Below are 16,105 nucleotides of genomic sequence, written 5' to 3'. Positions count from 1 at the left end.
TAGAGAACTCAAATGATGTGAATAGGCAGTTTTCAGATAAAGAAATCACAGCTATCTATACTCATATGAAAAATGCTCTTGATCACTACTGATTAGAGAAATGAAAATTAAAATAACTTTTAGGTACCACTTATCAGAGTGGCAAATATAAGAAAAAAAGGAAAATATTGGATGTTGGAGGGGATGTGGGAAAATTGGGATGCTAATCCTCTGTAGATGGAGTTGTAAAAAGATCTAACCATTCTGGAGTGAAATTTGGAACTATGCCCAAAGGGCTATAGAACTGTGAATACCTTTTCCCCCCCAGGGCAATGAGGGTTAAGTGACTTGCCCAGGGTCACACAGCTAGTAAGTGTCAAGTGTCTGGGGTCAGATTTGAACTCAGGTCCTCTCGTATCCATGTCCAATGCTTTATCTACTACACCACTTGGCTACCCCCTGTGCATACTTTTTGACCCAGCAACACCACTACTGGGTTCATATCCCAAAGACATCTCCAAAAAAGAGCAAAAGACCTATTTGTACAAAATAGCAACTGTTTTTTTATAGTCTAAGAATTGTAAATAAAAGGAAGGCCCATCAATTGAGGAATGGTTAAACAAGTTGTGGTATATGATGGTGATGGAATATTACTGTGTTAAAAGAAAGGACAAGCAAGCTAATTGAAAAAAGGTCTGGAAAGTCTTGTATGAACTGATGTATAATGAAGTGAGTAGAACCAAGAGAACATTGTGCACAGAGACAGCAATATTGTTTGATGAAGAACTGTGAATGATTTAACTATTCTCAGACTTATAATGATCTAAGACTAGCCCAAAGGAGTAATGTTGAAGCATACCAACCACCACCAAAGAAAGAATTGATATTGAACACAGACTGAACCATGCTATTTTTCACGTTCATATTTTTCTTTGATTCAAGTTTTCTTATACAAAATGACTAATATGGCAATATTTTACATAATTTCAATGTGTATAACCTATATCTGCTTACCACCTCAGGGAGGAGTAGGGGAGGACGGGAATAAGGGATACAATTTGGAATTCAAAACTTTAAATAAAGGAGTATTTACTTAGAAAAAAAAAGAAAAGGAATATATTGCATTAGATGTTGGAAACACCAAAATAAAAACAAAACTGAGGTGGTGCAGTAGATAAAGCAATGGCCCTGGATTCAGGAGTCCCTGAGTTCAAATCTGGCCTCAGATACTTGACGCTTACTAGCTGTGTGACCTTGGGCAATGTGTAATTTAAGATTCTAAATGTCTAATGCAATATGTAATCTAAGATTCTAAGATTCTAATCTGTTCCCCCAGTTTTGGGGGAAACTGACTAAAATCACTGATAAAACGAGTTTAGGTTTTTAAGGGTTTATTGAAAAATAGAAAGAGATAGATTGAGAACAGAATTCCAACAACCTGGTATTCGTACCTTTCCTCAAATTTCCTGTGAAGACCTCTGCCACCACCACCACCATCAAGTCAGGAACCCAAAAGAGACAGAACTCTCCGCACAGGCCCTCTTTCCTCCTTCCTGTCTCCTCCCAGAAAATAGGAGGCTCCTCAAGTTGATTGGCTGGTAGCCTTGATAGACAGCACCCATGAGCAAACGTCACTTCCTGACGCCAGGGAAAAGCCACATGGCCTTTCCCTCTGAGGCATTCTCCTCATGGTGGAGCTTTCCTATAGTAAGTCTCCAGTAGGTGGCATCATTCCAATCATTACAGTAAGTCACTTAACCCCCATTGCCATTCAAAAAACAAAAACAAAAACAAAAACCCAAACTGCCCCACAATATGATAACAATCTGGGATGTTAGGAAATTTTTTGATCTACCCATATACATTAATAAAATGTATAAATACTACAAGTAGTTTCAAGATGGAGATCAAAGTAACAAGGAGTGCAAGGGAAGAGTATCAGGGAAAGCTTTCTGTAGGAGGTGCCACATAAGCTGTCTGTTTTGAAGGAAGATAGGGAATAGCTAAGCTAGGGGTGAGAAAGAAGAACCTTTTCAGAAATGGGCACCTTCCATGTAAAGGTATGAATGTGGCAAAGGGAATGTCAGCTATAGCAAAAAAAAACAACCAGTTTGATTAGGACAGAGAAGGTGTAATAGGGAATAACAGGAAATAAAATAAGAAAAGTAGGTTGCAACCTCAAATAATACTTTGTTTTCTAACCCTCATATCATGTAATATCATGTTTAATTTATCAGTCTTTATGTCTTATCCCTTACTAAATCATGATCCTTGAAAACAGGGACTGTGCCTCATCTAAACCCTTGTCACTAGGGGCCCAGGGCAATACACTTTAAACAATAAGCATTTAATTATTATCTGTTGAATGAATGGATAGATGACTGAATAGATTCTCTGCCTCCTAAAATACCTAACTCATTGTCTTGATGTCTTTCACAGCCGGATAAAACATCTTATTCGTGAATTATAACTAAATCTTAGAACATAAATTCCCCTGAGAAGCAATAATTAATTTACATGTAGACTAACACATAAGTGAATAATACGAAGTAGATACTTTGATGGAATCACTTGTATTGGTGATAGAGAACAGAAAGAAACTAGGGACTTGAAAGTGGGAGGGTACTCTGAGAGGGGGAGAAACAATGAAAGAGAAAATGGGGGCTTTATAATTTTGCTTAGGTCTAAGCCCTTCTCTTTGCATCTCCATTAAATACAAACCTTTATCATAGGAAACTCATATCTTTGAGCAAAAGCGTTCCTCATTAAATATGTGGCTGTCTTTAATGGTCAACTTTGTTATGCTACATAAACGCCATAAACCCTTTATACAATATTTTATGGATTTACAAATGTATAGTGATGCCATAACTCTGGAATGACATTATTCAATAGTTAGAAGGTCCTTTGTGATCAGTTAGTCCACTCCACATATTGTACACATGAACAAAATGAAGTCCAAAGAAATGAAACAACTTATCTAAAGCCATGGCAGATAAGTGGCATGGTGGCTAGAGTTCTGATCCTTTATTCAAAAAGACCTGAGTTAATATTTGGCCTCTGCCACTTACTAGCTACATGACTCTGGGCATGTCACTTAACCCTGTTTGCCTAGTTCCCTCACCTGTAAAAGTAGCTGGACAATGCAATGGCAAAACATTCAAGTATCTTTGCCAAGAAAACCCCAAAGGAGGTCATGAAAGTCTGACATCACTGAAATGACTGAACAACAATCCAAAGGCACACAACCTGGGAACAACATGAGCCCTCTGACTCTAGACCAGTATTTATCCTACTAGCTCATTCTCCTCATTTTTTAATGTTCACTGATACAAAGCTTTTGGGGGGCAGGGAGTAAGAAGGGTGTAGCTATGAGTTCATCAGGTTGGAAATTCCTTGGTGTGGACACTGACTCCAATGGTATAGATCTGCAAGTACTCTCAGGTGTCTAGTCCATCACAATTATCTAGGGAGACTGAGGAATTCAGTGAATTCCCCTTGGGAATGTGGCTGATATATGGCAGAGGTAGGACTTTAATACAGGGCTTCCTAACTGCAGGGCCAGACATCTATTCACTATGCCCAGGGGTGTTGTGAGGTTCAAATCCCATAGTGAATGTAAAGAACTTTGTAAACCTCAAAGAGTTATGTGAATGCCTGTTATATTATCATCATCACCCTCCTCCTCCTCTTTTTGCTCTTCCTCCTCATCAGCCTATAGTTATCAAGTCCCTTCATTTCCAGAGCCTTCACTGTCATTCTTCTTAGCTCAAACCATGTTTATAGAACAAAACAAGGATTTATTGAGAAATCTTTATCAAATGGGCTTTCTTGGGGAAAATACATGCAAAAACAATTTTAAGTTGAATTAGTATAGGCAATAAATAAGGTCATGATTTGTGATGATTGCTGATTTCTGAGGCAGAAATGCTCACGCTGAAAATTTAATAATCCGTTCTTTCAAATTAGAGTTGGCTCCAGCACATGTCTCCAGCAAACCTCTGAATTTGCCAAGTTTTTCCCCCAAAGCTAAATATTATATTATCCCAAAATATTAATAAAAACTTACAATTATGGAGTGATTTATGATTACAGAGAAATTTGACATATATTTTTGATTCTCACAATAATTCTATGAATTAGGTAACATAAGAATTATTTCCCCCATTCTGTAGATGAGCAAAAAGAAATGAAAAGAGATTAACTGACATATATGTGAGCACAAAGTTGGTAGGCAATTGTGCTAGGATTTGAAGCCAGGTCTTCCTGTGCTCTCTTCTTTTATCTTGAGCTTTCTCAACACACCATGCTGCCTCCAAAATAAAACTTATTAACTACCATAAAGGAGCAAGAATACAACATAACGGTATTGTAAATTATGATTCTATTTTAGAGCCTCAAAAATAATATTTGCTTTTAAATTTCACAAACGTTATATGATTATCCCAATATATAAATGGTCCCTTCTATTCACTGTGTATTTTGGTGGGGGGGAGGAGACATAAATCACAAGGCATAGAATTTCCTGTTTCTACACTGTCTTACTATTAGTTACCCCCATTTGTTGATAGCAATGAATTTTATCTAGCAAAATTTTCCTATCTTAATTTGATCAAGAGAGAATGGTGACCTAAGAATCTAGAGCACACAGCACGACAAATCCCAAACCCACAGAGAGCCAGAAAGGAGGCAGAGAGAATGATGGAGTAAAAAAAAAAGAAATGGAGAGACAGATTGGGCTGATTTTTCACTTCTTCAGAGCGAACTTTTACTTGTTTTTCATTTCTTCCTAATGAAATGTTTCTGCCCTAGGTGGAGATGTCACCAACTGCACTAATCATGGCTGTGTTTCCATTACTTGTACATTTCCTATTACACTGGAGAATGGAAAGAAGGGCACATTACAGGACGTATTAGCTCATGTCAGCTTACTTCTGTTTATTTTTATACTCGACTCAGAGTAAAGTTCTAATGGTATGTATCTGAGGAATCTGTGCTTCTCTTGTACTTCAAAGAATGTTGTAGAAAAAAAAGTAATCATTTAACTATTATTTAATGAAAGTTTTTCACTTTAAAGTGAAAAAAGATGTCTCATTTCCCTTTGATTTTGAAAGAATCAGAAAAAAAGACAAAGTAACAATTAAAAAGCCATATATGCTAAATTGACTTAGCAATGTCTCTATTCTGAGATATCAGGGACAAAAGACTCTATAAAAGGAAGTCAATATATTTTAGTACTACTTGATTAACTTTTTGAGGAAGACATTTTAGAGGGGTATATTTTGAATGTTTTAGAAGTATGTTGTGCTATAACAGAATGTGTTGAGAACATTTATTAATTAAAAAGGCAAGAAATTTCAGAATTTTTTAAAACAAAGAAAAATTCACCTTTCCAAATTTAGTTTTAATAAATGACAAGCAGTATGATTTCAGAAAGGCCTGGAAAGAGTTATATAAACTGATATATAGTGAAGTGAGCAGAACCAAGAGAACACTGTGCACAGAGACAGCAGTATTTTTGATGAAAAAGTGTGAATGATAACTATCATCAGCAATACAATGATCCAAGACAATTCCAAAGGACTAATGATGATACATACTATCCACCTCCAAAGAAAGAATTGATATTGATTGAACACAGACCAAACCATGCTATTTTTTTACTTTCTTTCATTTTTTCTTTTACTCAAGTTTTCTTTTACAAAATGACTAATATGTCAATGTTTTACATAATTGCCATGTATAACCAATATATGATTTTTTCTGCCTGGGGGAGGTGGGGGGGCTAGCGGCAAGGGAGGAAAGGAGGGATAAAATTTGTAAGTTAAAACTATAAATAAAATGTTCATTATTTTAAAAATAAAATTTAAAAAAGATTTTTAAAAAGGTAATACCAATTTTAAACGATAGAAAAAAGGATGAACTATTAGCAATCTCAGGCAAGGATACCAATAAAAAGTTTTTTTCCTCTCTCCATACATTTTATATATATATATATATATGTGTGTGTGTGTGTGTGTGTGTGTGTGTGGTATGTATATACATATGTGTGTATGCATGTAGGTATATGTATATATACACATATATAAGGAGACAGAGACAGAGAGAGAGAACAGCACTGACCTAGGGGAAAGGAGAACCTACATTCTCTTCTCAGCTCTAGCACAAGACAAGTTGTTATATCTTCAAGTATGTCCGACCTTTAACTATGAGTATATCCAAAAAACTCTGTTAGGGAATCTTGTATTTCTGACTCTCTCATTGACCTCTTCACTTACCATGCATGTTCAGATGATTCTGAGACCTCTGTATTCAGTCCTAATATGTTTCATGCTCTAGTCCCAAATCCCTGTCTAATGGAAACTATCTAGAACATGCACCAGAGGTATCTCAAGTGTATTCTGCCCAAAAGAAAATAAATTATTGCTCCTCCTCACCACCCTGCAAAGTCAATCCTGTTTCCTAAAATTCTTACTTCTACTGAGGTAGAAGTAAGAATTTTCTTAACCATTAACCATTCTCTTAATCACCAAAGTACACAATCTTGGGTGATCCCAAGTCTTCACTTTCCCTTATCCTAGCATTCAGTTACTTACCTTGCCTCATTTATTCTAATTCCAAAAAATCTCTGGGCAGTTAGGTGCTGCAGTGGATAGAGTGATGCTGCTGGAGTCAGAAAGACTCCTCTTCATGAGTTCAAATCTGAACTCAGACTCTTTACTGAGTAATCCTGGGCAAGTCACTTAACCTTATTTGCCTCAGTTTCCTCATCTGTAAAATGAACTAGAGAAGGAAATGAAAAAACACTCTAGCATCTTTGCCAAGAAAACCCCAAATGGGGTCACAAAGTGTCGGGAATAACTGAACAACAATAACAAAGTTCTTTACCTCCCTTCCCTCATCCCCTTTCACAAGGACATTGTACTAGTTCATGCTTTCATCATCTGGGATATTACAGTAGCTTCCTAAATCTTCTTCCTACCTTAAGTCTCTACCCTTTCCAATCCATCCATCCTTCACACAATGAAGTACAGCTTTGGCATATCCCTTTCCTACTCAAGAAGCTAGGATAGAAATTTCTCTATTTGTCATCAAGAGAGAGCCCTTATAATCTGGCTTCAAATTACCTTTCCAGGCTTATTACTCTCCTTCAAGATGTTCACATTTCAGTCAAATTGACTGAATTGTTTTTCATAATTCATCTCATGCCTCCATGCTTTTTGCAAAAGATTATCCTCTAGCATCAATAAGTAGTATATATTTCTTCCTCATCTTTGCCTCTTAGAATTTCTAGCTCATTCCAAAGTCTGATTAAGTGTCACATTTTACATTATGCTTTTCCTGATTTCCCAACTTCGAATGCTCTTTGAAATTACTTAATATTTAAAATGAATATGTTTTTGTAGATAGTTTTATAGTATGCACATTATTTCCTCTACTTGAATGTAAGCCCCTTGAGGGCAGAGGCTACTATTTATATCTTTCTCCCACCCACCCAGGCTAGCATAGTATCTGATATATCATTGCAGCTTATTAAATACTTTTTTGATTGATTAATTGATCTACAAAATGGGGGAGATAATGGTACCAGCCAGGTTCCTGCCAGTTCTAACATTCAATCATGCTATGAATTTATGTTCACAAAATTCACATTTTCCAGCCATATAAGTCAGCTTATAAAAGACAGGTGGAACTCAAGACATATCTAACAATCTACTCAGAAATATGCAAACTGATAAGAAAATCATTCTGAATCATTATTGAGAAGAGAAATGCAAATTAAAACAACTCTGAGGTACCGCTTCACACCTATCAGATGGACCAATATGACAAAACAGGAAAATAATAAATATTGGATAAGTTTCAGAAAAATTGGAATACTAATGCATTGTTGGTGGAGTTATGAGCTGATCCAACCATTCTGGTAAGCAATTTGGAACTCTGTCCAAAGGGCTATGAGACTGTGCATGCCCTTTGACCCAGTAATACCACTACTAGGTCTGTATCCTAAAGATATCATAGAAAAAGGAAAAGGAACCACATGTACACAGATATTTAAAGCAGCTCTCTTTGTGGTGGCAAAGTATTGGAAATTGATCAATACCCATCAACTGGGGAATGGCTGAACAAGTTGTAGTATATTAATGTAATAGAATACTATTGTGCTGTAAGAAATAATGAGCAGGCAGATTTCAGAAAAAAAAACAACAACTTGAAAGACTTAAGAGGACTGATGCTGATTGAAGTAAGCAGAACCAGGAGAATATTGTGCACAGCAAAAGCAACATTGTATGATGATCAAATGCCATACATTTTCTCTTCTTTGTGGTGGAATGATCTAAGACAATTCCAAGGAACTCATGGTGAAAAATGTTATCCATATCCAGAAAAAAGAATTGTAGATTCTTAATATAGTTTGAACCATACTGTTTCTATTTTTTGGTATTTTTTTCTTTATTGAGGTTTTTAGCTACTGTTCTGATTCTTCTTTCACAACATGACTAACAGAGAAAGACGTTTAATGTGATTGTACATATATAAGCTATATCAGATTGCTTTCTCTCTTGGGGAGGGAGGAGGGAAGGGAGGGAGAAAAAATTTGGAACTAAAAATCTTAAGGAAACAAATGTTGAAAAACTATCTTTACATGTAACTGGAAAATAATAAAATATTTTTATGATTAAAAAAAGAAAGGGCAAATCACTCCAAGTATCTCTGCCAAGAAACATCCCAGTAGGGTCAGAAAAAGTCATACACAACTGAACAACAAAAGGCAAAAATATTTTTTTATATTTCAGTTAAAAGATTTTTATAGTATTCAATATAATTCCAAGGTAAAATTAAAATAAGTTGACACTTAAAATACAAAATTTAAGCCTTGGGAGAAAATAAAGATACACAACTTTCTTTAAAAATTTCAAAAAATATATACCACTCTCCACCTACATAGGTACAACACGTCTCAGAAGGAAAATATTCAAGTTCTGCTTTCGTGTCAAAAGCCAGATCTATTTTTTTCAGATGTACGTTGTCATTAGGTAAATGTTTGTATGCATTATGAAAATGATGTTTAAATTACATTTACTTGAAGAAAGCATTATTTTTACAACTGGTTTCTAGTTTTATTTCCTAGTTCACAGCTTTCATTTAAAATCTTATCATTTAATTTGATCCTGTTGCTTTAAAACAACAATAAAAAATATTAAAGCATTGGGAAAAAAAGAAAATCATTCTGTTATAACATATACAGGCAAGTCTACCTAGAAACATGAGTACTAGTTATATGCTAATGCAGCTGGACTAACTCTCAAGTCTTTAGACATTATCATAGTGCCTGGCATACAATAAGGGTTTAATAAGTGCTTCTTGATTGACTAATCACATATTATGTTGTTTGAAGAACACAATTAGCATTTAATAGACTACTAGAAATATTTATAATAATCAAGGGAACTTCAACATACAATAGTTTCCCATGACCAAACCAATTAGCCACCCAGGGGCTTACTTTAAGAAGTTGTTTGGCTCAATATATATTTTTAATGTAATAAACATTTTTATTTATAGTTTTGGGTTATAATTTTTATCCCTCTTTCCCTCCCTCTCTTTCCCCCTCCCTGAAATGGCAAGAAATCATATGTGGGTTATATGATTATGTAAAACATTACCATATTTGTCATTTTGTACAAGAAAACGTGCTTAAAAGAAAAAAAAATGAAAGAAAGTGAAAAATAGCATGCTTCAGTCTGTTCCATCAATGTCAGTTCTTTCTTCGGAAGTAGATAGTATGTTTCAGTAGTCCTTTGGGATTGTTTTGGATCATTGTATTGCTGAGAATATTTAAGTCATTCATGGTTCTTCATCAAACAATATTGCTGTCTCTGTGCACAACATTCTCTAGGTTCTGCTCACTTCACTGTGTATCAGTTCATACATGTCTTTCCAGGCCTTCCTGAAGTCATCCTGTTAGTCATTTTTTATAATATTCCATCACCTTAAGCTTGACAGAGAATTTTCTTTATAAGCACTGGAGATACAATTAATAAAAGGAAAGATAGTCCCTGCCCTCAAAGAGCTTACAATCTAAAGAGTGAGATGACACAGAAAAGGAGGCAATAAAATACTTAGGGAAACCAGAGGGTACCCAGTACAGGGACATCTTGTTCTGTGGAGTGGAAACCAGACAAGACAGCAGATATTAAGTGGAGTGAATTATATTTTGATTTTAATTATGATTGTTTGAACTTTGCTTCTTCACCAACACAGAGGCAAGGTTTCTAAATAGGAATTGTTAGTTCAAAGACTAAAGTAGCAGAACTAATGGTACCAAATAAAAATTTAAGATAATTTAACCTCTGATTCACAACCCACCAGTTTCACCCCTACTCCACATACTTTGCCAAAGCTTTATATATGATTCTGGATTCTTTCAGAGTCTGATTGGAGTTTAGATACCCCAAATCATAAAGCAATGGCTTTTCTCAAAGTAGAGACTTCTCTCTAGCCTTTGAAGTAGAATTGCAATTCAAGAAATGTTCATTGTCTTTTCTACTGACAGCACAAATCGTATCATATCCTGCCATCATTAACTATATTTAGAATTATAGAACCGTAGAAAGTTATAGCTGGATGACTCCTATTGGATCTTTTAGCCCAACTCCTTCATTTAACAGAGGAGGAAACTGAGGCAATTAAAGTCATGATTGAAAAAATCCCCAGGATAGAATTAATAAAGGTTAATCAAGGAAGCATAGGATTTAGCAGAGGATGGGGACCTTAGCAATCACCTAGTACAACCCGCTTGTTTCACAGATGAAGAAACTGAGGCCAATTAAAGTAATGAATTAAAAAAATGCTTTGATATAGAATTAATACAGGTTAATGATTGTCTTCCCCCCATAGGGAAGAGCTAATCTTCCAAAACGAATAGACTGGAATTATAGTGGAGAGATGGTTGTAAGGCATAGTTTAAAAAGTAGACCTGCCTCTCTAAGCAAATTCCAGTCTCATGAAATAAATTACATTTTTAATATTAAATGTCTATAAGCACAGGATTTGGCTAGTCATATGTTAAAAGAACAGAAAAGAATGATAGAAAGAATCCAAGCAGCCCTAAGAAACAAAGCTGTGAAAGGGAAGTGTGCTAAAGGTAAATAGTGATACTGAATTATTTAGGCCCCATGAAGTCTGATGTTGCCCAGGAGAAAGGGCAAACAGCTTCCTTTTAGGGGAACATTACTCTTTCAAGTGGCCTGGGTGTCATTTAATACAGACCAAGTACTACTTTTTTACTTGCCATCAGGATTTCATATAGCAAAACACATACAATTGCTAGTTTAGAATCTGGGCAGGAAGAAGAGCTTGAGAGTCTAATTCCTCATCTACACACAGCTGCAGCTAACATATCCAGCACATCTGAGCAGAGAATCCCTTTGCTATGGTCCCCAGGGAAGTAGGATCTATAACTTTTCTCCCCCAAAGCAATCTAGTCCTTTTTGAACAGTCCATGTTACTTATTGAAATCCCATAAGTTGCATTTGGAATCCATTTCTTCTTGACCTGCTAGTAGTGGACATTTCATTTCAATTCAATTAACATTTATTAAGTGCTTACTTTTATTAGCATTTATTACTTGCTTTAAGATATAAAGGAAATGGAAATCAGGAACATTTGGAATGAAATCCTTCCTCAAATGCCAGTTTTAGGACACTGACACCCCTTCAGCCTCAGTTTTCCTTACAGAGTGGTAGTGACAATCAGAAAAATAAAATAAAATATGTAGAATGCTCTGTTATATAAATGTACAAATGTTAGCTAATAAACCCCAGGAAATAAAGGGAGGGAAAGAAGGGTGGAGGAAGAGAGGAAGTTAATAAGGGAGGAAGAGAACAAGAGTCAGGGAGAGAAAGCAAGAGAGAGAGAATGAGAGAGTGAGAGAGCGAGAGAGCGAGAGAGCGAGAGAGCGAGAGAGAGAGGAAGATTTTTTAAGAACAGGACTAACTCTAGGTACAAAAAGTAGGCAGGACAAATTAAGCTTCTCCCTCTCCTCTGACACTTGTATTCAGGAGAAAATTGGTTAAAATTAACATCAAGGTCAGGCTGAACTTAAGAAAAGACAAGGCAGCAGTCAGCCTGAAGAAGATGGGGAGTGGAAAGAACAGTTCCACCCAATTTACGTTAATAATGAAGAGGAAGGAGTAATATTATTGATTGATTATATTCATATTAGCAACATCTCCTCTCTCTTTTAAAATAAGGAATTGTCCATCTGTTTTCTTCCCAAAGGATAGCTGTTTCCCTAAAGCACTTTGGAGTCCGTGGGACCTGTAGCAATCATACAAAATCATCCTACCCTCAGAATAGCTTCAATGACGTCAAGCAAAAAGACCAGCTAAGTGAGTAGGGTGTTCAAACTTTGCATATGTTTCTGTCTGTGACAAAGATAGAGAATGAGGAAGAGAGATGGAGGGAGGGAGAGATACAGGTAGAGAAAATACAGAGAGAGAGAGAAGGGGAGAGGGAAAGAAAGAGAAGAAAGAGAGAAAAAAAGCAGAGAGGGAGAGAGGGAGGGAGAGGAGAAAGGATAATGGAGAAAAGATGGAAAAAACATTAAGAAAATAAGCCTGAAAGGCTAAATATATCTCCATCAATTTATCTAAAATGTTTTTTAGGGACAGCTAGGTGGCGCAGTGGATAGAGCACTGGCCCTGCATTCAGGAGGACCTGAGTTCAAATCCAATCTCAGACACTTGACATTTACTAGCTGTGTGACCCTGGGCAAGTCACTTAACCCCAATTACCTCACCAACAATAATAATGATGATTAAACTGTTTTTTAGTCTTGAATTACTATTATTTTTCTCTTCCAAATGCCCTCACTTCAGCATATCATAGTTACAGTGTGGATTCCCAAATAAAGACCATGTTCTAATATCCTGACACGGGGTTTGTCACACACATTCAGGCCTATACCTATGTACCAGGCACTTTGCAAACAAGTGAACTGCTTCCTTGGAATTATAAATTGTCTATCCTTTTCTCTTTCCATTGAAGGCTGTATTTTTAGACTCAGAATAATCTGGTTTAGAAGAATTGCAGAATAAAGGGGACTGAGACAGTCACTCCTCCTTTCTGAATGTATTTCTGCTCATAAATTAAATACCTTAATACTGTATTTCCACCTCAGACTTCTTTTTTTCACCTACAGAATGATGCTATTAATTCTGATATATGTTTAGTTTATGGTCACTAGATCCCTTTCAAGACTATTCACAAATATTCACCAAATATTCCCTAGTTTGTATCAGCACAGGGCCTTATCCTCCCTGACTATCATCTCTTCAAGAGTGTCTTGTGGACTTCATCATGCCTTATCAAGGCTGCTTGGAATAATAATTTATCATCTACATTGCTGGTTATGCATCAGCTCCTTTGCACCATCTCCATTTTGCTCCCTCTATCACAACCATCTCCACTATTCTTATCGGCTTGGGTTTGTGCCCACAGATCCTACTTGCTTTTCTAGGGTGGAAGTTATCTACATAGAGATTCCTTTACTTCTTTTTTCTCCTCAGATGATACTTCTTTCACCTCTTTCTTCCACTTTAGCTTGTAGATTAGATTAATACAGTTAAATAGCAATGGGAAAAGCAAAAGGGAACTGTGACAAAATTAGAATTTGAACACAGGTTCTCAGACTCTAAATCCAATGCCCTTGCAACCAAACCAGGCTGAAAGAAACCATCAATTGCCTATCTTTGCATTCATTCAATAAGCCTTCATTAAATTACTACATGGCAGGAATTGTACTATGTGCTAAGAATACAAAGACAAGCAAAAACAGTCCTTGTTTTCAAGAATATTCTATTATACTAGGGTTGAGGCTAGGTACAGATAAGTGAGCACAAAATGTATTCAAAGTAAATACCAAGCAGTGGGAACCAGAGGGCTTTAATAATCGATTGAGATGGGAAGACCAAGAAAGGCTTCATGTAGAAGGTGACACATGAGCTGAGGCTTAAAAAGTCAAGATTATAAGATGTAAACGTGAAGATGACATGTATTTCAGGCAGGATTGTGAAAAGACATGGAGATAGGACATGCATTCTATGTAGAGGGAAAAGCAAGTAAGTCAGTTTCACTCACTATAGAGTACTTAAAAGGCAAAATATGCAGCAACACTGGACAGGTAGGCTCGAGGCTAACCATGAAAGGCTTTAGATGCCAAACAGGGGAGTTCAACTTTAATCTTCAAGGCAACAGTTGGCCAGTTAGTGGAGCCTCTTATGACCAGTGCTCATCAGAACACTACTTGAAACACTGTTTACATTCCAACCAGTTTTGGCTACACACATCCAGGCTTTTGGTATGGATTATATTTGATAGCTCATTTTTTTTCATCTGTGTTACTAGATATATAACTGTATAAGTACCAGAAAAAAGACCTACTCCACACTAAGCTAAGTGGGGGGGGGGGAGGGAAGGGGAGTGCCTTACCTGATAGACCATAATATTAACTGTCTCTTCTTTCTTCCCCTCTAGAGGTCCTTGATTTTGCAATAGGTTTCGTACTGTTTCTTCCATCCTGAAAAATGGAAATAAGAAAGCATCTTAGAGGAAGTTTTTGGGTTTTATGTAGATAATATGTAGTAAATTTCCTGTTAACATATAGATAATATATAGAAAATGAATATCAAAGTGTGATGATGACATGAGTGTAGGATTTACTTAAGTTTTTATATATATATATATATATACACATACATTCATATATACACACAAACACACACATATATAAATATTTATATTTATATATACAAATTACATATGTGCACACACATATGTGTGTGTATATATCTCTCTATCTTTATATACATCTATCTACATATGCTTACACATACACCCATGGTTTTCCTTCAGGATTAAAAAAATAATTATTTTATTTTTCCTACAACAACATAAATTTATAAAACTATTAAGTATTCAGAATACTGTATTAGGCCCTGGGGGGTAGAACCATAAAGAAGTACAAAATTTAGATACTATATTTTCTCTGCTCTCAGGATTCCTTTATAAGAGAGGGATAAGACACCAATACAGAAAACTATTAAAAACAATATTACATAGTATGTGTACCAAAGAATTAAAAAGAAAAATGGTCCATGAGATATATAAAGGGGAAGCCCACCACTGACTCAGGGAGACTGTGGAAGGCTTGAGGGAAGAAGTAGCATTTGAGTTGAACTTTAAATAATGATTTCAACATGTGAAGAGGACAGGTGTTCCAAGAATAAGGACCGACTTGGACAAAGCCATGAGTCAAGAGAGCTCAATGATAAATCAAGGGATACAGAACAATACAGTTTGCTTAATGTACTGACTGTGTGTAGAGGAGCAATGTGAGATAAAGCTATAAAGTTGGGATGCTGATGGGTTGTGTATGATCTCAAATGCTAGGCAGATAAATTTAAACTTTACTTGGTAGGCAATAGGAAGCTAATGAGAATTTTTGAGCAGAGTACTAAGATGACCAAACCAATGTTCAAGAAAAATTATAATAGCACCAATATGAAGGGAAGAGAATCTGGAAGAGAGTGGAGATTGGACAATATATAAAGAAGCTATTGAAATAGTTACAATAGATTGTAATGAGTGTCTGTACTACGTTGATGGTAGTGAGAATAGAGAGGACGTTTCCTTTTCTGGCTGTGTTTCTAATTCTCTAGAATTTGCCTCAATGAGTAAGCTGCCCTCTTACCTTGCAGATTTTCTCAACACCAAGATTCTTCTCTCCCTGGATCATCTTTCCACCATGCTGGCCCACCTTGTGCATTAGTAAGCTCCTTCTAGGCTTTCTATTTTGGAGATGGGAGTAGGCCAACCATTGTTCATTCTTAGCCAAACTATGTTTCTGACTTTCTGTATTCCACCACCAGGAGCTCACATGGATATTCTCCCTCCCTACTTTGAATCTCACTCTTAAGTGTATTCTCGGGGACCCAAATTTTAGCCTTTCTAGCCTCCCCCCACCACACACCCCACCAATTCAGAATGCCCAGTTTTTGAAAAACTTATAATCTCTTTCAAGCTCTGATCTTGTGCAGGGCAGTACAACAGAAATAGAGAA

General features: G+C 36.1%; 1 protein-coding gene across 1 annotated transcript in view; it reads right to left on the bottom strand.

The window, feature by feature from the left end:
• Nucleotides 1-16,105, bottom strand: part of NCKAP5 (NCK associated protein 5) — a 1,132,898-nt gene that overhangs the window by 340,820 nt on the left and 775,973 nt on the right. The window contains 1 exon segment of the mRNA XM_043991612.1: nucleotides 14,476-14,563. Within this exon segment, the coding sequence (XP_043847547.1) occupies nucleotides 14,476-14,563 (88 nt within the window).

The sequence above is a fragment of the Dromiciops gliroides genome, chromosome 3 (assembly GCF_019393635.1).
Source record: "Dromiciops gliroides isolate mDroGli1 chromosome 3, mDroGli1.pri, whole genome shotgun sequence".
In the NCBI taxonomy this organism is placed as follows: domain Eukaryota; kingdom Metazoa; phylum Chordata; class Mammalia; order Microbiotheria; family Microbiotheriidae; genus Dromiciops; species Dromiciops gliroides.
This window is presented reverse-complemented; position numbering and strand designations above follow the sequence as displayed.